At 41.3% G+C, this 19,304-nt stretch overlaps 1 protein-coding gene across 2 annotated transcripts; it reads right to left on the reverse strand.

Moving 5' to 3' along the window:
- Positions 1-827: 827 nt before the first annotated feature.
- LOC307252110 (immunoglobulin-like domain-containing receptor 2) lies at positions 828-18,485 on the reverse strand. Of its 2 annotated transcripts, XM_080029681.1 has the most exons (10): positions 18,351-18,485; positions 15,051-15,455; positions 12,303-12,422; positions 8,486-8,542; positions 5,902-6,048; positions 5,593-5,760; positions 5,072-5,200; positions 3,043-3,388; positions 2,198-2,915; positions 828-893 (listed from the first exon to the last, which is right to left on the reverse strand). In XM_080029681.1, exons 1-10 carry the CDS (start codon positions 18,466-18,468, stop codon positions 858-860), a joined length of 2,244 nt encoding a protein of 747 aa, XP_079885807.1. In that variant the 5' UTR covers positions 18,469-18,485; the 3' UTR covers positions 828-857. The 2 variants fall into 2 exon arrangements, with proteins under 2 accessions (XP_079885807.1, XP_079885808.1); XM_080029682.1 differs by lacking the exon at positions 8,486-8,542.
- Between the last annotated feature and the right edge of the window lie 819 nt (positions 18,486-19,304).

Below are 19,304 nucleotides of genomic sequence, written 5' to 3' on the forward strand. Positions count from 1 at the left end.
GAGTTCACCTGATGATGTGCACCATTCATTCTTTCAACTGAGTGGTGAAAGTGAAAACAGTTAAGAGGCCAACAGCAAAACCGAAACAATGATCCTAAAGACACATGCACTCTGTATAGTTGAGGGTGAACTGTAGAGTTCATGTAACACATAGTCATTTGATCCATTTTCAAACTTATTTTGCTTAGTGCAGCTTCAAGAGTTACTGTCCTTTCCCATGTGATGTTAACATTATTTTGTCCACATCATATCAACATTTGGTAATGTTTATCCCTACTCCCAGTTAGTTAGAAACACATTTTCCTGGCAAAAGCCATCTAAATGAGGTGTTCTTTACAATAATGATGTTGTCATATACCATCTATACTACAACTGTGCTTTTATTAAGACAGACAATCGCATCAAATGGGAATGAATGCCCTCATTGTGCTGGAAGTGTAAAGCCAATCTCTCCACTTCTGAGCCGTTCTGAGGGAGAGACGAACGGTGCCCTGTTGGGACGGAAAGGTCCAGGTCATACACCAGGCCCACATTAGTTCAGTGTTAGTCCAGCCGAGATATACATGAGGCAGTCAGAAAGAGAAACTGAAGAGTGATGACTTCACCGTTCAGCGAGGTCACAGGCAGAAACCTCTGTAACAGTCTCGATAGTAAAAGTCTGACCGTTCTGTCCATTTCTTTGTTCAGCTTTCCATCAAGGTCACTCGTTCTTTGCATATTCTCACAATCCACACTCAAAGATATTGCTATCACTTTTCATCAACAGGCATGCAGTTGCCCATAAGAGTCTGCTCTAAGTGCCCAGCCTTTGGGTCTTCCAGTCGATCAAGTGCCCAGCCTTTGGGTCTTCCAGTCGATCAGACGATGAGGGAATCCCGGCTGAGAAGAGTGCCCTGGTGAGGATAAAACAAATAGTAAGTGATCAAAACTGTTGGAGAGAGTTAAGTTCACACCAAAATATGAATACCATTTTTTCAGTAGAATAAGAGCATGATATATAGTAAAGATTAGCCACACAGGGTTATTGTGGTGAAGTAGAACCTGGGACAAACTGCATCTCAACGTGTTTTATTTATTTATTTATTTTCAAATGATTTGATTTGAAAAGATGTGATTAATGCCCCTGAAAGCATGGTTCTGATAAATGAAGTCATCTTGTAATGGAAGTCTATGATGTTGAATATATTTTTGACCCAGGTTAATCAGGGAGGGCACAGCCAGTTATTATTGTTATGGAGAGTAGTGGGATACAGAACAGAGGAGTCTACCTAGTTTTCACTGTGGCATCTGAACCTGACCTGTCAAAGGTACAACAACAACACTTACTGTAGGCCTACAAACCTTTGCTTATACTGTAAGTCAGAGTTTCTCAACCTAACCACTCAGACCTTAGGTATGCTCTACATACAAACAAGGTTTGAAATATATATTTTGTTCTGCATAATCCATTTTACGCTCCCTCTTACAGAGTGCCATAATCCAATTCACATGATAAATTAACTCACTCAAGTGTAGAAGTCATGAAAAATGTGGGACCTAACAAGGAGGTCAGAGGCCGGAGAAGGTTGAAAAACTGTGCTTAGAAATGTACAACTTGCAAATGACAAAAACGTGTGCACTAAACACGACACATTACAGATCTGCTTCATTTAGCTTTGTTTGAAAAAGAACCGTCTTAAAAAAACACAATTTCTTGTACCAAAACATCCTTCCGAATGTTTAGAGACTAATAACATTGACTAAAAGTACAGATCAATACAACTTAAAGCATGCAGCATAGTATTATTAATATTTGCAAGCACTTCCCAATACGATATGCAACACAACATATGGGTCACGAATCACGATACGATATATCACGATTCGGGCTGTCAACTGATTTTATTTTATATTCGCCATTTATCACAACATTTCCATAGTTAATCGCCATTCATCGCACATTTTTAACTCATGTAAAAAAATTATTTTTTTTTGCATTTCACAACAGACTGTAGAAAGGTATTTCGGTTGCTGGTAGATGACTTTAAAAAGCAGTGTTACGTACACTGGGTGTTAGCCTAGTGTTAACATTCTTCTGACAAATTACACACCAATACGTCTTCAATTGCTAATAACGAGGCTAAATGAGTTCCACCCACTTCTATATTGCTCATTAGCATTACCAGCATACAAACCTAAAGGCTTGAATGTAACTCACCACTTTCCGGGTCTTGTCTCTGGGTTCCTCTCTGTGACCGGGCATGGGTGAATGGTTGTGGGGTTGAGAGGAGCGAGTGTTTGCTGGTAGCGGCCGTGGAGAGGGTCTGTCACCTCTGCTTCGGTCTGTCTCCGAGTAGGAAGGAAGTGAATCTGCCTCGGGCCTGTTGCTAGGCGACCGGCTGCAGTACCGGCTAGATTCCCCACTGCTCTTTTTGGAGCTGCCCTTTGACGGTGTGTCTGAATCCTCCTTCCCGACCCCTCTCAGCTTGGCCTTGCGGTCCAGCAGGCTGTTGAGGAAGGTTCCGTCGTAGTCCCTCTCTTGAGAAGAGGTTGACGGTGGACTGACTCTGGGAGGAGGCGGCGTAGGGCGCTCGCCGTCTCGCTGAGTGCCCTTCCGTCTGGTGGGTGAAGAAAGCGGGCTGATGGTATGTTCGTCTTTCCTGTTTCGTCTAGGATGGTCTTCGCGGTCGCTGTCCTCTCGGAGCTCACTTTCATCGTTGTGATAATGCTGAGCGGGACAATCCCGGTAGGAAGGATATCGACTGAACTCCAGGAGATCCATCTCATACTCTCCCCTGTCTTCTTCCCTTATGTCTGCCGCTCTGCGCTCTCTGTGCTGGTAAGAAGCAGCAAACTCCTCCAGCTCATCCAGTGAGCCGGTCCGTCCTGCACTACGGTAGGTCTTTCTCTGCAGATGTTCTGAACGAGGGTTCCACCTGCAAACCACAGCACGAGGCCGAGAGAGAGAGAGGGAGGGAGAGAGAGAGAGAGTGGGAGACGACATGAGGAAAAGATACAGGAGAAGGTCAACAAGATTTTGAATATTGTCAGTAGTATATTAACCTGTTGTGGTTCTCCTCCTCGCTGTGATTCTCTAGCCGTTGATTCCGGCCTGGCCTTCGAGACTGTGAAGAGGAAGGAGGGTCGTCACTGTATCGCCGTGGGGGAAGGGGCTCTCCCTGGCAGCGCCGGGGTTCTGGGTCGGGCTCGTCACGATACCGTTGGGGGGAAGAGGGGCTGTCACGGTAACGGTGGGGCTCCGGGCTGCGGGTGTCACGGTAGCTTTGGGGTTCAGGCTGAGGGTCATGGTCAGGGATGGCGGGCAGAGCTTTCTTCTGGACGTTTCGGTATGTTTGGCGGAAGCCATTTTCTCCCTCGTGGAGGGAGCTCAGCTCGGACAGGCTACTGGCTGGATAGGTCAAAATGAAGGAATGAATATGCGAAAAACGACTTAAAAAGATAAATGAACAATCAAACAGACGATTCACAGAAATCAGATGATCTCAGATATCAGAAGAAAACAAGATTTAATAGAAACTTTCATAACGAAGAGCGTGCGGCAGAAGAAAGTCGAGATCTGCAAGAGATTGTGTTGGTGCAAGGATTGTTAAAACATATTATTTCAATTTCAGGTAAGTAGGCATGCACTCCAGGGGCCTCATTTATCAACCGTACTTACGCACAAATCTGTGCGTAAGTAGGGCGTAAGAACATTGCCACGCAAAGTATGGCATTTACCAAAATGTACTTAGACTTATGAATGTGTGTAAATGTAAGCACAACTCTGACCATGCTTACGAACATAATCTAGTGGTAGAATAGCGATATTACAAGCACAAAGCAAAGCATTTAAGAGTTTCAACGTCTGCATTAACACTAGAACCGCCAGCGTTCTCTTTATATCTATAATCGCCACGCGTCAAATCCACCCGTGCATTTCTAGGGTAATATAAAGTCATACATTTGTTTGTTTAATCATCATCTGTGTTTTGGACCTCTTGTTTTATAATCTAAGTTTCTTTAAGTACACTGATCACGACTCAGTAATGAAACTGAAGTAGATATAATATCGCCAATACATCAATGAAAACAGATGGTCAAAACAGCGTCCAAATGAGCTAACATCCTAAATGCAATAAATAGTTATATGGCACACTTATTTTTAGGTAAGCTCTAATTGATTATTCATTAAATGTGTCACGTTTACATGTTTTGAAGCGGAGGATCCCTCCGATGCTCTCTGTGCGTCTCAGCACTCAGCTGTGAGCTGGACGAGCCGCGGTGACTCGCCAGACTCGCCAATCACTCATTTCACTTAGTAGGCTAACTCTATTGTTGTTAGGAGCTTATCTTCATCTCTTTTTTATTGAAAGAGTTTATGAATGACTGCACGTAAAGTTGTCAGATCGCGGCAAACAATGCCGTTGCCTTACAACTTGCTCGAAAATATCACATTTTCCCATGCAGCAAGCTTTCTTTTGTTTTAATGCCTGCACTAAGTGCGCCAACAAAATATGTTTTGCTTCGATTCAACCTCGTTTACAAGGGTTTCCATTTCTGTGTTGGAGAAGTTTCTTTTCGTTACCCTCGGCTCTTTACCATTGTGGCGGAGAGGGGTAAAACACATTCAGATGGTTGATAAAGGGATGTGTTGTGACCATATATGGTTAATTGGAGGCGTTTCTGAATGCAAATGGGATGAGCGTGAACGAGCATGACACTTAAGAACATGTGGGATTTATCAAGATTGATGACTTACTGGTGTGCGTACGATAGGCCAGCGCACGTTTGATAAATACCGATTTTTTTGTACTTAAGCACATACTAAATTTCATTCGTAAGAGTGAATTTAGAACCTTTTCTACGCACTGTTGATAAATGAGGCCCCTGCTACTTTGCACATCTGAGCTACAGGAAAAACAATTTGCAGAATGCTCGTGCAGAGAGGCATGCAGAAAAAAAGCTCAAAAGAAAAAGCCAAGAAGACCATTCCGATAGTAAAGATAGTGCAGCATGCATTGTCTTTTCATTGCATTAACATGCTAAAAAAGATCTTGAGAACAATTCCACAGGGTGGCTTTTTGAAGCTTACAGTGGTGGCTGGTTGACCTGGCAGGGTTGAAGTGAGCCAACTGTTTCTCTACATACTGTAGCACCCTGAGAGAGTCCTGATCTTGAGGTGTAGGCACACGGTAGGGAACCCCTACAGCATGCATCGGCACTGCGGATACACACTTGACCCATCAGCATGGAGCACTTCTGTTTGTGTGTGTTGATTGTGTATTGAAGATCTATTTTATCTACTTCAATTTTACAATTTTAATCAAAACTGCAGATTAAAAAAGTAAACAAGCAGTAAAACAGACACGCACAACAATGTACATACTTTCTGAATACAGAACTTAAATGCCTGATGCAAAGCATTTTCATTATTTTGTAGATTATAATTAAAACCCTTTTTCCAAATAAAGAATAATCTGGTTTGAGTTTTTTCATAGGCTGATAGATAAAAACAAAAACAAATACAGTATACTCTGACAAACTCTGACATGGTGTTTTATTAATGCAGAGACATCACAGATTCGCACACACTCTAAAAAAAAACGAACTCACTTGTTGTGACTAGGCTGCCATCTGGAGTGGTGATTGAAGACATCTTGTCCACAAGGGAGGGGGGAGCGATGGGCACCATTGTCGGGACACCAGTGACAAAGTACGGAGGGTAGACAGGAGACTGAGGGGTGGATGTGCCCGTCTTTATACCCTTACCTGCCTCATATACTACAAAAAGGAACACACAATCCTATTAAGAATATCCTGAAAAACAGTGTCAGTATTCTGACAAAAAACCTTTGCACATCCATGTGTGTGTGTGTGTGTGTGTGTGTGTGTGTGTGTGTGTGTGTGTGTGTTTATACTCACAGTGTCTAGGGCAGCAGCATGTGTCGGGGCAGCACCAGCAGCTGACGTAGCAGCAGCAGGAGTGAGGACAACACTGACACCAACAAACCCCAAACAACAGCAGGAATAAGACACTGCCCAGGGCCACCGCCGCCACAAACACCCACTCTGGAAGTACACACAACACAGAAACCTGTACATTAATAAGCAGCACCAACACATATTAAAGTAGGAATAGTTTAATTTGATCAGGCTTGAAAATGGCGGTTTACTTAAAATAGTAATACACTTATTTAGAGAGGGGAACATAGGATCCGGGAACATAGGACCCTTTTTTGAAAAAGGGTCCTATGTTCCCTAGTCTGTTATTTTTTCCACCCTCTAATCCTAACCCTAACCCTAACCCTAACTCAAACTACCTAACCCTAACCGGCAAATAGGGCTATGTTGGCCTACAGGCTCTAACCCTAACTCTGTAATCTACTGTAAAAAAATGCTGAATTAAATCAACGAAAGTATAGGCTTATGTCATGCAATTCGGCAATAATGGAAATTATGGTGGAAAAAAAGCCCTTTCTAAATATTATTAGGACCTGTCAAGGAATTGCGGGGAACATAGGACCCTTTTTGGGAAAAACGGGGAACATAGGACCCGGGGAACATAGGGATGATCCCGATGCTAGCCTCTAGCATGGATTAAAAGCAGACTATATAGGTTTGGTAAAATCACTCATTGGTAACTACACACACCCAGATTTCTTCACTTTCGAGTTAAAATCCAGACAATTGATAAATTCTGACGCAGCTCTCTCAAGAGAAAAAAAGGCTTTATTTAACGTTTCACATCTGCAGTAGCACTAGGCTACTCAAGACCTGTAAATGGCATAGAAACGGTGGAGTTTCACTTGAAGTCTTGTTGTTATTGATTGATTGAACAAAGTCAATTGTTTAGATTGTGGAGTACCATGCAGATAAAAAAAACAACAGCTCCAAAATGTATCACTGGACCAAAAAGAAAGAGGAATTTATAGCTAGAAAAACAATAATAGGATTAGTTAACTGATAGAAGGTCACTTTATTAGATATTAGACAACCAATGAACTGTTGAAGGGCTGGGAACTTGTATAACATACAGTAATTGGTAACCACAATATCATTGTGTTATAAGAACCTTTAAGGGGTTCAACTTTAACAGCAACATTATTCATTCTAAATCCAACGTTATGCAATTTATCAAGCTTCACTCACTGTATAACATGGGAGCTACCTATGTCCTAAAGTGTGTTTGTGAAAGAGAGAAATCCCTAATAGGCTGACAGTATAATGAATCTAGTAAATCACTGTAATAACCAAAGAACACAGCCAAGATAATAACCAAGATGTTATCTAAATGAAGGAAATGTTTGAATATCAATAACAAAATTTATAATTTTAACCATGATATGAGTTACTACCAAAAATATTTAACTATACAAATCCGAGAATTATAGAGCGGAATTGAGTAATTCAACAGTACAACAGATAAACTACACGTATCTGTCTATAAGGACAAAGCAAAGGAAAGGGAAGGAGAGGGCAGATAAGGAAATCTTCAACAATGTAAAACCAAGGACAACATTTTCTCTCTAAACACACACTCACACATACACACACACGCAGGAAACCTGATTTTGCTACAGGAAGGAAAGAGAAAGATACGCAGCTCTGTGGGATACTAAAGATCTGGCTGTGACAACAAATTAGCTTGTAATCTATGCAATGTAATTTGCAAGCATTTATGTGACCCCTACTCACACACACACACACCCACCCACACACACACACACACACACACACACACACACACACACACACACACACACACACACACACACACACAGGATTGTAGTTTACCAAGACCAAGAACATTCAGACGTGTCAGAGCATTTTGGTAGTCTATGTGGAAAACATGTGCTGATGCAACACTAACACCAGAGATAACGCAGTAAGCACTCTGGCTGAGTGAATCATACCATGTCATTTTTTCGGAGCTATACTTCCACACAATTCAATTATTCATCCATCTCTTACCTCATACTCTGCGATAACTGAGTATGTCTTACAGGAATTTGATGTGACATAAACAAAGCTTCCCCCCCGGGCCTTTTGATCACTGGGTAGTGTCCAAATGATGTGGGATGACAAGCTCACCGCAACCCAAAATAACTGTAATGACCATAATAGCTGTTTTTCCAGCACAGATCATCTCAGTGGGAGTAACGACCAGCTCATTATGTGATGGGTGCGTATCAGTCTGTTAATGTCACAACGAGTCACAAACACCTGCTGCATGCAAGAAGAATAGGTAAGAACTCTTAGCATAGGAACCATTGGACACAGTGGTAAAAAGTTGTTTTTTAGCCTCTTATTATCAGATCATGTCTCCTGCAACAAATATGTTTTTACATGTCTTAGATTGTGTGCTAAAATTCCTCCCAGAGGGTAAAGGTTACCACAACCACGTTCCAAATGGTTCCTACGCCCATGCTTAGAGCAAGTAAGTAGGGTTAGTATGAATAGAAGGAACCAGGTAATGGGGGGGGGGGAGAATACATTATGCCCCTACCTGGCATAATCTTCAAGTCAAAGTCTGGCAGGAGATCTTCAGGCCCACCTGAGAAACCTGGAGAGAGACGGAGAGAATAGTGGAGAAGAGGAGAGGAGAGGAGAGGAGAGGAGAGGAGAGGAGAGGAGAGGAGAGGAGAGGAGAGGAGAGGAGTTGATATAAATTGGAATGATTGATTCGTGAAGGTTATTGATGCAGCAGCAGCATGCATGGAGACAGAGCGAGGAGACAAACATACAGAGAGACAGTAGAAAAAGAGATGTAATTAGATAAAAGTGATATTGCAACAGCAGCATGCACAAGAAGAAATTGTGGTTGTCTTGTTCCAGAAAGTCACCATATCAGAGCAACTAATAAGAAGGTCGATCATCTGATTTCTGATATCAATAGTAGAGTAAGAGCTTTCCGTCTGGTGGGCATACGGGCTGGACCATGAATCCTTCTCATGGAGACAACTTAACAAATAGACAGGAGCTGTGGGAAATGTTACATGCAGAGCTGCAAAAATCACATGTGGGAACATTCCTCACATCAGAGCCAGCCAATGGATTGCTGAGAAACATTGTGTTCCTGAAACTATTCTTTGTCTTTCTTTATTGTCCGGCCAGTGAAGAGAGTAGATGCTCCCGAATGAAACCATGGGCTTATTATTGCTCTCTATAATAATCTCTCTCAAATGTTATCAATCAAAGGTTGCAGCTGAAGTGGCACTCGACCTTACATTTTCATACACAAACACATCTTTCAGGTTTTAATTTTAATTTTTTTTTTGTAATTTGTTTTAGAAATTTTGGCTGTTGAATTGGCCAAATATTTATATTGTTATGTAGACCGTATAGTGAATTATATATAGGCTATATTTTTTAAAGGTCTCTAAAAGGTAAATACTGCTTTGACACTCCAAAAAAATAAGTGTTTTGGGAAGGAAAGAAAAACAACAACGCCAGAAAAAAAACAATCACATCTGTTAGTTGTTCTTCCTAGTATCAGGCTGGTGTTATGTTTTACTCCTTATTTTTTTTCTTTTAACAAAGCTTAAAGAGACTCCACACAAGGTCAGCAAATGTCTGAATGAAACATTAATATGATAGATAACGGGACATTGCGTCCCAAGCTGGTCCAAAAAAGTTTTGGGTTTTGTCTGAGTGCATACGTCCTTGTGAGTGTTGAAGTGAAAGTTGAAGCTATTATGAAAAGAGAAACAGCCATACAGTTGAGTGTGATGTGAGCAGATACCAGTGTTTTACTGTTGATAGCGTGATTATCGCGGGGAGACAGAGAGCAGTGCAGTGTGTGAGTAAGAAGGGCTGGTAATACAGAGAGCAGACTGGACTTTCTTGGCCTGACGCGGGCCGACAGTGCACATACCTCACTGAGTAGCTTTCTGGAAGGCTAAACATGTTCCTAGCTGAGTTAAAAAAAACAGAAGTGTATCAAGAAAAAGCTGAATCACCACATGAACAAACAGATGCAATTTGAATTATGTGCATCTTGTACATTTAAGACACCTCTAGTTTTGCAGTAAACAGCTGTTTTTCTTTCTATCTCCCTGCTGCACAAACAGTAAAAGGAAGGTCACTTGCGGAGTTCACACTCACTTGTGAATTTCACCAACTCATCCAGTTGGGTGGTGTCAAATAAACTCCTTCTACAGAGAAGCATTGTAAGGTTGCTACTCCACTTAAAGATTAACTATATATCTATTTTTTTTAGTTTGCAATTATTCAAAACAACAGGTAACGTGTGACTTGACACATGCACATTGCTTTGAAACTGGACCCATCCATTAACTTACTTTAATATTTAGTTTTATCATATCATATTTCATTAAACCCCATCAGGAAAATCTGTCTCTGCTTGCCCTCAGTTATAAGGCAGAGTCATGGTGGGCTACAGAGCTTTTGTTACATCCATGGCTTTGAGCCAGCTTAAAACTAATAAATGTGAAAAAAGAAATGTTTTGTTCCTGAAATTACAGAATAGTGCAGTGAAAGATCAATTCATTCATTTATCTTTTGTTCATTATTTAACTAATTCAATATGCATAATGTCCATTCCCTTAATCCATTCATCATAGGTTACACCATGTGTTTGGGTTGGGTCATCATCTGTTCATGGTTCATTCCTTTTCTTATTTATCAATTTTTATGTTGATTTTGTTTGCGCTTACTGCGCTTTGAGCACAGAATATTGAGGAACACTTTTGACATAACATTGAGCTCTTATTGCCATGTGCAAGGTTTTGCATAATAAGCGAATAGCTTCGTAACGATCAAAACTATCATAGACCACTACAGAAATCAGTGGTCCACATCAGTCGAGTCAGTGTCAGGCATGGTGTCAATCTATCCATTGTGTCACTGTGCTATGCTGTCCCTCCTCCACAACATTAAATCATCCCGGTCTCCTTTGCTGCGAAGCCGTCTGCTCAAAAGACAAAAGAGCCCCCGAGCCATTTCGCGGTGGCCCCCAACTTGTTGGTTGTTATGGAAACACAACAAGTACCTCACATGCCATATTAGCTACACCAAGACCACGAAATACAACGTTTCGGCACCATGGTCAATTAAGGGTCTTCATGCCGGGTTCAAGATTGCAAAGGGCAACTCGTGCAGGAAATTCATGCCATCTCCATTTGCCTGCAGCATGAGTCTATCACATCATTACCAATAACAAATTATCATACCAAGGCATACCCAACCTTTAACAGGATGCAGAAAGAAAGCACTCTTTGCAAACTGTAAAAGCTTATTGTCCAGTACTTGTGTGTAATTGTGAGTGTGTATGTGTGTGTGTGTGTGTGTGTGTGTGTGTGTGTGTGTGTGTCTTTTATGCACACACATAAGTCTCTAAGTGGCAGCCAAACAAAAGTTCAGCCTCAGAGTAAATGAGAGCCCAGAGAGCCTCATAGCCTCTCAGCTGCTGCTATGGTAACATTTGTAACTGAACACAGACACGTACACTGTCACTGTAAAGGTACAATACATTGCAAATACTTGAACAACATGACACACACGCACATACACACACACCCATACCCACACACACACACATACACACACACACACACACACACACACACACACACACACACACACACACACACACACACACACACACACACACACACACACACACACACACACAGGATTAAGTGGCATATAATTGTGAATGTCGAAGACCAAAAAAACAAGGGATGACATACTGCATTAACTAAAGTTTCAAAACCTCACTGTTGGGAGTAACAGTATGAGTAAATGCAATTGCTATGGTTACAGATTAGCCAAGACTGCCCGGGAAGTGCCACTGTTATAAATCAGCGCATTAATGAGCCTGCATTGTGCTGTGGGGGAGCAATAGGTCTGCTTAAAAAGGCCTTGGTATGCATCAGAAACTGGTAGAAATTTAAACTTTACAGTAAATCATGTATTCCTTTGTTTCTATGATTATTTATATTTAAATGAAAGGTTCGCTCAGACTTCTCTTTAGTCCTGCACTAGGTTCTAAAAAAGGAAATGAGAGATAAAAGTGTGTGGTGGTGTGTGATATTTATGAAAGAGAAGATACTGCAGTGTGTAGCCTGCCAGTCTAATACTGTACAAAACAAGGTAATGGGACATTATATCAATTGGTCTAGCACGTCAGAGTTCAACATCTAGTTCACATATTGAATATGCCTGAACATTGTTTTAGCTTAAATGAACGTCAATTAAGACACAGTGGAAATACTCTCAGAGTGATCAAGCTATATTATTACTTTTTTCAAAACTAAACTCCTTTTTTCAATAGGCATGTCGGTGAAGGAGTGGCGACTTACCAAGAACCAGTAGCTCCACAGAGGCTTCGTTCTGTCCCTCTAAATCATCAGATATAACCACTTTACAGATGTAGACACCACTGTCACCCCACTGGACCTCTCCCATGCGCAGGTCTGCCTCTGAATGAGAAAAATGGAAGAGTTTGTAAATGATAAACAAATCTTCACAAAAACATATTTAATCAACATATGATATCTTGTGTTGTTATTTACTTAGGTTGTGAACATAAATGAACCTGCCACTCAAAACAGTTTTTGTCTTCTAATCTTACCGATTTAAACTTCAACTTCTGACACTGAACATACAAGGTTCACTGAGACGTTTGGATTCGTTGAGATTAAATAAGCAACAACCTAATACTGAATTGGACATGCATCTTTCAAAAAGTGTAAATTGTGAATTTCTTGAAGTTATTAACCGCTCAAAGGATTTCACATTCAAAGTGTTTGCATTTCTGCAAACTTTATCTTAAAGCCTCACCATACACTTATATTGTAAAAATATGCAGTTAACCTCATTAGACTGCTGAACATCTAAAAAAAAACATGGGCCTTAATATGCTGCTGCTCTTCTGGGAGATTTTAACCAATTTGCTCAGATTCAGCCACTCGAGAATCAGTGAGGTCCAACGCTGATGTTCATAGGTGCCTCAGGTGTTAGATTGGGTTGAGGTCAAGAATCTGTGTAAGCCTGTTAAAGTCTCCAAATCAAACTCAGAAAACCAGACTAGCCTAAACAGTGTAACACAGCCCCAGACAGAAACTACACACAAACGCATTAGGACAATAGTGCCAACATACTTTTGGCATAAAAGTTACATTCCATTAGTTATTTTTCATGTTTTTCTATTTGTGGAAAAAGGGTTCCTACGCAATGCTGTTTCACAATACTGAAAAGCCATTAAAACAAATATAGCCTGGGTCGAGAATCCAACAGAGGTAAACAATACTGGGCTGCTGATTTCCATTGAATGGGGGTCACACATGTAAATACAGCCAACAGGAAATGGGTTGTTTAATTTCACTTCCTTTTCCTGCTAGCCTTAGGAAGGGGGAGGAGAGACAGGCTGCCCAGACCTGCATCACTGTGACCTGTCTCGCCTACAACAAAATAATGCCACCTTCAATTATAGAGCAAACAATCTTTTTAACCTAAGATTATTTTCCTTCAAAGCCATTTTGTAATAACATTTTAGTTTAGATTAACAAAACACCCCCTGCCCCAGTGCATGCTGGGACAGACTCCAGCCTCCCTGTGACCCTAAACAGGGTATCATGGATGACTGGGCGTCTCAAAAGGCAACATACTCAAAGCTTTCTTCCTTTTATGTCCAGTTACATTGCGTAACATTGCTGCACACTCATCTGTTTTATGACAGTGGGACAGAAGAAGAGCAAATGAAAAACAGTGAAAGAAAAGTTTTACACCGAGAGAAATGAGTGTGTGGACAGACGGTGGGATGTGACAAGATCTAGAAAGTCATGAATCAAAGCTGGACATTGAAGTACATCAGAGGGAAGGAGTGAGAGGTCAGGATGAATGAGAGAGAGGACCCGTTCTTTTGTCTGTGTTCCTGGCTGGCGAAGAGAAGGACCGTTCTTCAGCCAAAGATAGGACTCTATAAATCTGAGGCCCGTAAACAAGGCTACCTCTCTGTCTTCAACAAGCATGCGCACACATGCATGCACGCACAAGAACGCACACACACACACACACACAGAAGTGCAGGCATTTGTGGGACATGATGGTAAAACAGTAAGGGAGTGTAGGACTGAGGACATGGGGGCTACATTGGCATGAGTTCCTGTGTTTAATCCCATGTAAACAAGTGGCCTCAGATTTAGAAGTGCTGATTCTCATCCCAACCGCTTCACACTGGGCTGCGTACCAATCCAGTGAATGCTGAAGGTCACAGACCGATGATGCCATCAGGACCACATCATCTGCAAACAGCAGTGATGAGAACCCCAGCCCAATGTTTTGTAACCCCTTCCCTAACATCACACTATTTTTTCCCCATGCTGTAGCATTGGCAAATAGCTGTTTGTGGTGGGCAAGAATCTGTTTGTTCTGAAGGCTGAAAGAGGTGTTCAGGTTTCTCACCCTCCAGAATGGCTAGCGCAATGCTCAGATTTATGGCGTTCATTAATTTGGCAATGGAAGATTACAAATGATAGTTTGGATCAATTTAGTACAGTAGAGCCAGAGAGGCAGCTTTCTCTTTTATGCACCAAGGAAAGTGGACGCACCAAAGATTGACTCCTCTTAACCAACAATGGGAAGATGCTAAGTTTCATAGTGCTCTGGGTGGGGTTTATTTACAATATTTTCCAATTATTTAAAAGTGACCTATGCCTATACCTATACCTTAATGCACTTGTCCATGTTTTATCAATATTAATATGGGTCCCCGGTGTGACACACAAAATTAAATATGCAATGCTAAAAAACCAAACGCGTCAGCCTGTCTGCTTCACTGCATCACATGTTGACAGTGCTTGTCTTCAATAAGGCTCCGGCACAACTTGCAAACTGCAAGCAGGTGAAGGGAAATTCCTTCTAAAGCTGGTGAGCCTAAAGCTAAAGATGAGCCTGTAGCACTAAAATGAACTGTGTTGGCCTGGAGATACAGCTGCTGTGTGCTTGGAAAAGACAGACAGACAACCAAACCCGATAACTTTCACTGTGTGGACATCAAGAGAAACAGTAGCAGAAGTGAAGGTATAGCAGCACCCTGGATGTCTTACTGTTGATGATGGAGATGTCCCTGCTCTTGTAGTACTCTGACAGTGTCATTGCGGAGCCGGAGATGGAGGCCACTGTCCTGACCGTGCGGCTGCTGTCGGCACAGTCCAGGTAGCTGGCGGTCATCCCCGTATCGTACCCGCCTCCTCCACCCATTCCTCCGCTGGCTCCCGTCATCCCTCCTCCCCCTCTTCCTCCTCCCAGGCCTCCGCTCACGCTGTCAGAGTAGCTGAAGGAGTCGCGCGTGCGGTCGCGACAGTACGACTTGTAGACCCACTGCACCACGGCCGTCTGGGTGGACACGCTGGTGTACTGACACGGCAGCACCACCGACTGGAACAGCACGGCGTACCTCCTCTCGTCTCTTACAATGACGTGAACCCCTGAGCAACAGGGAGGGAGGACAACTGTGGGAGGATAGAGAGGAGATAATGAAGAAGGATATGTCTTTTAGTGTCTAAGAACAACATTTTTTTAAATTAGGAAGACAAGGAAATGCTGCATTACCAAAGTGTTAACTCTCGATTTAATTTCATTGGGGTCAACAATGAGTGATTATTTTGTGACTCTTTTAGAACAGATGTTTTTAAACGTGTAGGGGAGCTGGTATTTTAAAAACAACAGGAAGTAAGTTCTAGTGCTGTGACACAAACTTTGAGGGGGCCATTAAAGTACCTTAAAACCCATATAATCTGAAAAGGATACAGATATTTCTAGATTCAGCTTCACATACACTTTTCAATGATATCACCAACATAATCTCCTTAGCAACGTTCTTCAATCTGCTAAATCATTCAAAAAAAAACACTGTCCTTCAGTGCTTGCCTGAAATCAATCATATTTTTCTTCAATATCGAAGCACTGACAGTGATAGCTGTCTGTTACAGACAGGAACTGCTGATAGCTAATTGGGCATATCTTTAAATGGTGCCAATTTGTTGTAGGGAGAGGCGCAGTGGACCACTTAAAAAAAACCTCTGGCTTGGACAAACACAGCACAGATCTGGCAGTGCAAAACATGTTTCAGTAATAACTGGGATTGTGTAATGAGTTGGATTTGCGGATTACTACAGCAGGCAGCAACACACGATGATTCAGATGCTGAGTCAAGGTTAAAGGAGACACACCTGTTCCCTCTTTGCTCACTTTAAAAATATCCAATAAGTCCCATGCTCCCTTTCATTGCATCGTGGAAATGCAAGCAAACCTTTTGTGAATGTGAGCGCAGTTTCCCAAAAAAGATTCAGTAAAGCGGACATATACTGTATACCAAGATGAACACTAACTAGGACATATACTTAAATGTTTTGAATTTTCCTTTAAAGTGGAATAATATGAATCGTTTCAAGGTTTGGCAGGAGGAGTGTACAAAAACAAAAACAAAACTGTCCAGAGTGTGTTTTTGAGAAGTTTCTGCTCAGTGAAATCTAACTGTGAGCTGAGTTGAAGCTGTTGTTTTGAAGCTTCTGTAGCAGCAGGACTCTGGGTCACATGACGACCAGCAGCTCGAGCTCAGCGGTCCAACAGCAACACACACATACTAGAGAGGTGACCACGTGAGAAATAACACACCCACACACTCACACACCCTGAAACATCTGTGCTGTGTGTATGTGTGTGTGGGGGTGTTTCTCCGGATATAGCAAGAGGTAAGGTGTGTGACTGAACTGGATCAGTGGACAGGGATGGCTTGAGTGATTAGTGAGTTGCTCTATTAACCAAGCAACAGTTATTTTGGTCATTTATTAAACAAACATAGAAAATATACATACGTAAAAGCCACTGGATACTACATAGCTATCACCCCGGGCATTGTGGATTTTTTGCTTATTATCTTTTTAACCAGGGAATAATTCAATTATTACATTATGTGTCTCATCCGAAGCCAAGTTGGTTTTAAGTAAAAGTTTTGGATGGAGGGAATGTGGTTTTTGGTCAAATAAAAAGAAAAGAAAAAAGTTTCAATTGACAGGAATCAAGCTGACTAAAACATACATTCCACAGACTGAACATTGACCCCGACTTCTAGGAAATGGAACAAAAAAAAAAGGCCATGATGAGGTTGGTCTTCCTGGGATCACAGGCTGCGGGGCGATCCAGGCTTTATTAGTTTTCAGAAGAAGCCACCCCCGGAGGAGAAAATGAAAGCAGGAGGAAGAGGAGGAGGAGGGATAGCTACTGTTGTGTTGTGATATTGGATGGATGCATTTTTGCCGAACATTGTCTGTCAGATTTGAATGCAGTAATAAATACAATGTAATTTTGATTTGTCTGATTTCACGAGGGGAGAATAATCAAAGTCTTTATACATATTTGTCAGCAGACTATTTGACTGATGTGACATTACACTTGCTCTTGCTTTTCTTCTAGGTAAACACGTTATGTGCCTTTAATGAAAGCATTTTCTTTTAATTAAAAAGAACATAGCCTACTTAAAAGACCCATATGCCCAAATCACATTTATTTCATATATTTTTTTCGCACTATGTTTGATATTATATTATTAATAAGATAAAAGTCTTAAGTGTGAGTCCCACACCAAACAGCATTCAAATTATTATCGTAGCCTACTAGACTGAGAGCACCAGAAAATCACAGTTATGATATTTTTCTTAATGTAAAATGTTTTATTGATTATCAAAATAATTCCAGAATCATTGTTTGTTGATGATTGACTGATTAGTTAACTAATTGGTTGAGCTATAGGCTAATCTAATATCAGGATTAAGCTTCACTGTTGGTTTTGCAAACACATGTCATTAATAGCCATGCCTGTAGACTACCATTGTAGTAGCCAAGCCTACATAGCCTACTACTATTGAGGTTTTAAAGAGGTTTAATCTAACTTAAATAGTTAGTCATGTATGGGTGTACTTTTCTGAGGTTTTTGCCTGTGAGATGGTAAACTGACATTGTACGTAGGGACCTACTTGTCAGAAGTTAATAGCCTACCCAGGCCCACAACACAACCCCCCAAACGCTTCTGGTCGGATCATTCACACATGACTAAACCCCAGTCGACTGCAGCATACGGGACCAAAACCAAGCTACACTTTAAGAACATTCAAAAAATACTGCAGCTTTGGGAGAATAAAAGGGATGTTGATCAGACAAGGAAGAACAACATAGGCAGTTAGTCATACTCTATATACATACATATATATATCCAAACACTATAATATACATATTAAGCTTAATACGTCTGTTGTTGTAGTTACTTCAAACTTGAATCTAAAGTTAAACAACCTGTTACACAGCTCTACACGGGGTGCGGACTGGATTCCATCTCTTTTTCTTCTTACCTGTCAGACAAACGACAGAAGTCCACCACTTCGGCGAGAAAAACATTTTCCAAAACCCGAAGGATAATGTAATTAGAGAGTTCTGATGTATTTCGTCTCCTTTCCTCTTTCGTCTCATCCCTGTGAGCTGTGGTATATTCAGCCTCCCGCGGACAGTTAACTGGCACATAACGGGACCGCAGCGTCGAGCTTCATCAAAAAGAAAACTCAGAACTTCCGGTAAATGAGTTCAAAATAAAACGTTGTTAATCCAGTCAGTAATTTGACATTGACTGTATTAAGATTTTTAAATAATTTCACTATACCTTCTTCCAGAGATGTCAAGACATATTTGTACACCAAATTTCTTTATAATTTTATTCAACATAGGCTACTTCAACGTTTAGTTATTTTGTTCAGTGGAAGGGAAGTGCAAGCTGTGTGTGCCACATTACCTAGCCTACTGCAAGCTACTGTAGAATATAAGTAGACCAGCTGTAGTTGATGGTATTATGGTGTAAAGTAACATAAGAAGGCATTTTTTCTACTACATTTATTCAAATATTATATTAAAGTGGCTGTTTTGAAGTAGGCTACTTAAAAAAAGTGCTTGAATAGGCCTGGGTATATTATGGGCTACTCATTTTACTGAGCCACTACAAGTCAGAGAGAGGGAAATAGGCCTATTGTACTTTGTATTGCACAACAAATGACTGATGTGAAGGGCAGACTTTATAATGCCGTTTTTTTATCTGTTTCAGCCTTACACCCCTGCTCGGGCTCTGAGGTCTGTGGAGCAAAAACTGCTGATGGTTCCACGTACTCGTTTCCGGACCAGAGGTGACCAATCCTTCCAGGCTGTTGCTCCCAAGCTCTGGAACGATCTTCCAATATCTCTGCGTTCAATAGAGTCTGTTGACGCATTCAAACGTCAACTAAAAACCTATTTATTTGTACAGGCTTTTGCCAAAAAAA

Source organism: Ammodytes marinus (assembly GCF_949987685.1).
Source record: "Ammodytes marinus genome assembly, chromosome: 1".
In the NCBI taxonomy this organism is placed as follows: domain Eukaryota; kingdom Metazoa; phylum Chordata; class Actinopteri; order Uranoscopiformes; family Ammodytidae; genus Ammodytes; species Ammodytes marinus.

Bases quoted from the DNA above. Each gene is read 5' to 3' on its own strand.
- LOC307252110 (XM_080029681.1), bottom strand. From the start codon at position 18,468: ATGAGACGAAAGAGGAAAGGAGACGAAATACATCAGAACTCTCTAATT. The intron at 2,916-3,042 runs GTTAATATACTA...TGTGGTTTGCAG, and splicing joins GAGGAGGAGAACCACAACAG to GTGGAACCCTCGTTCAGAAC. The intron at 894-2,197 runs GTGAGTTACATT...TATCCTCACCAG, and splicing joins GAGACAAGACCCGGAAAGTG to GGCACTCTTCTCAGCCGGGA.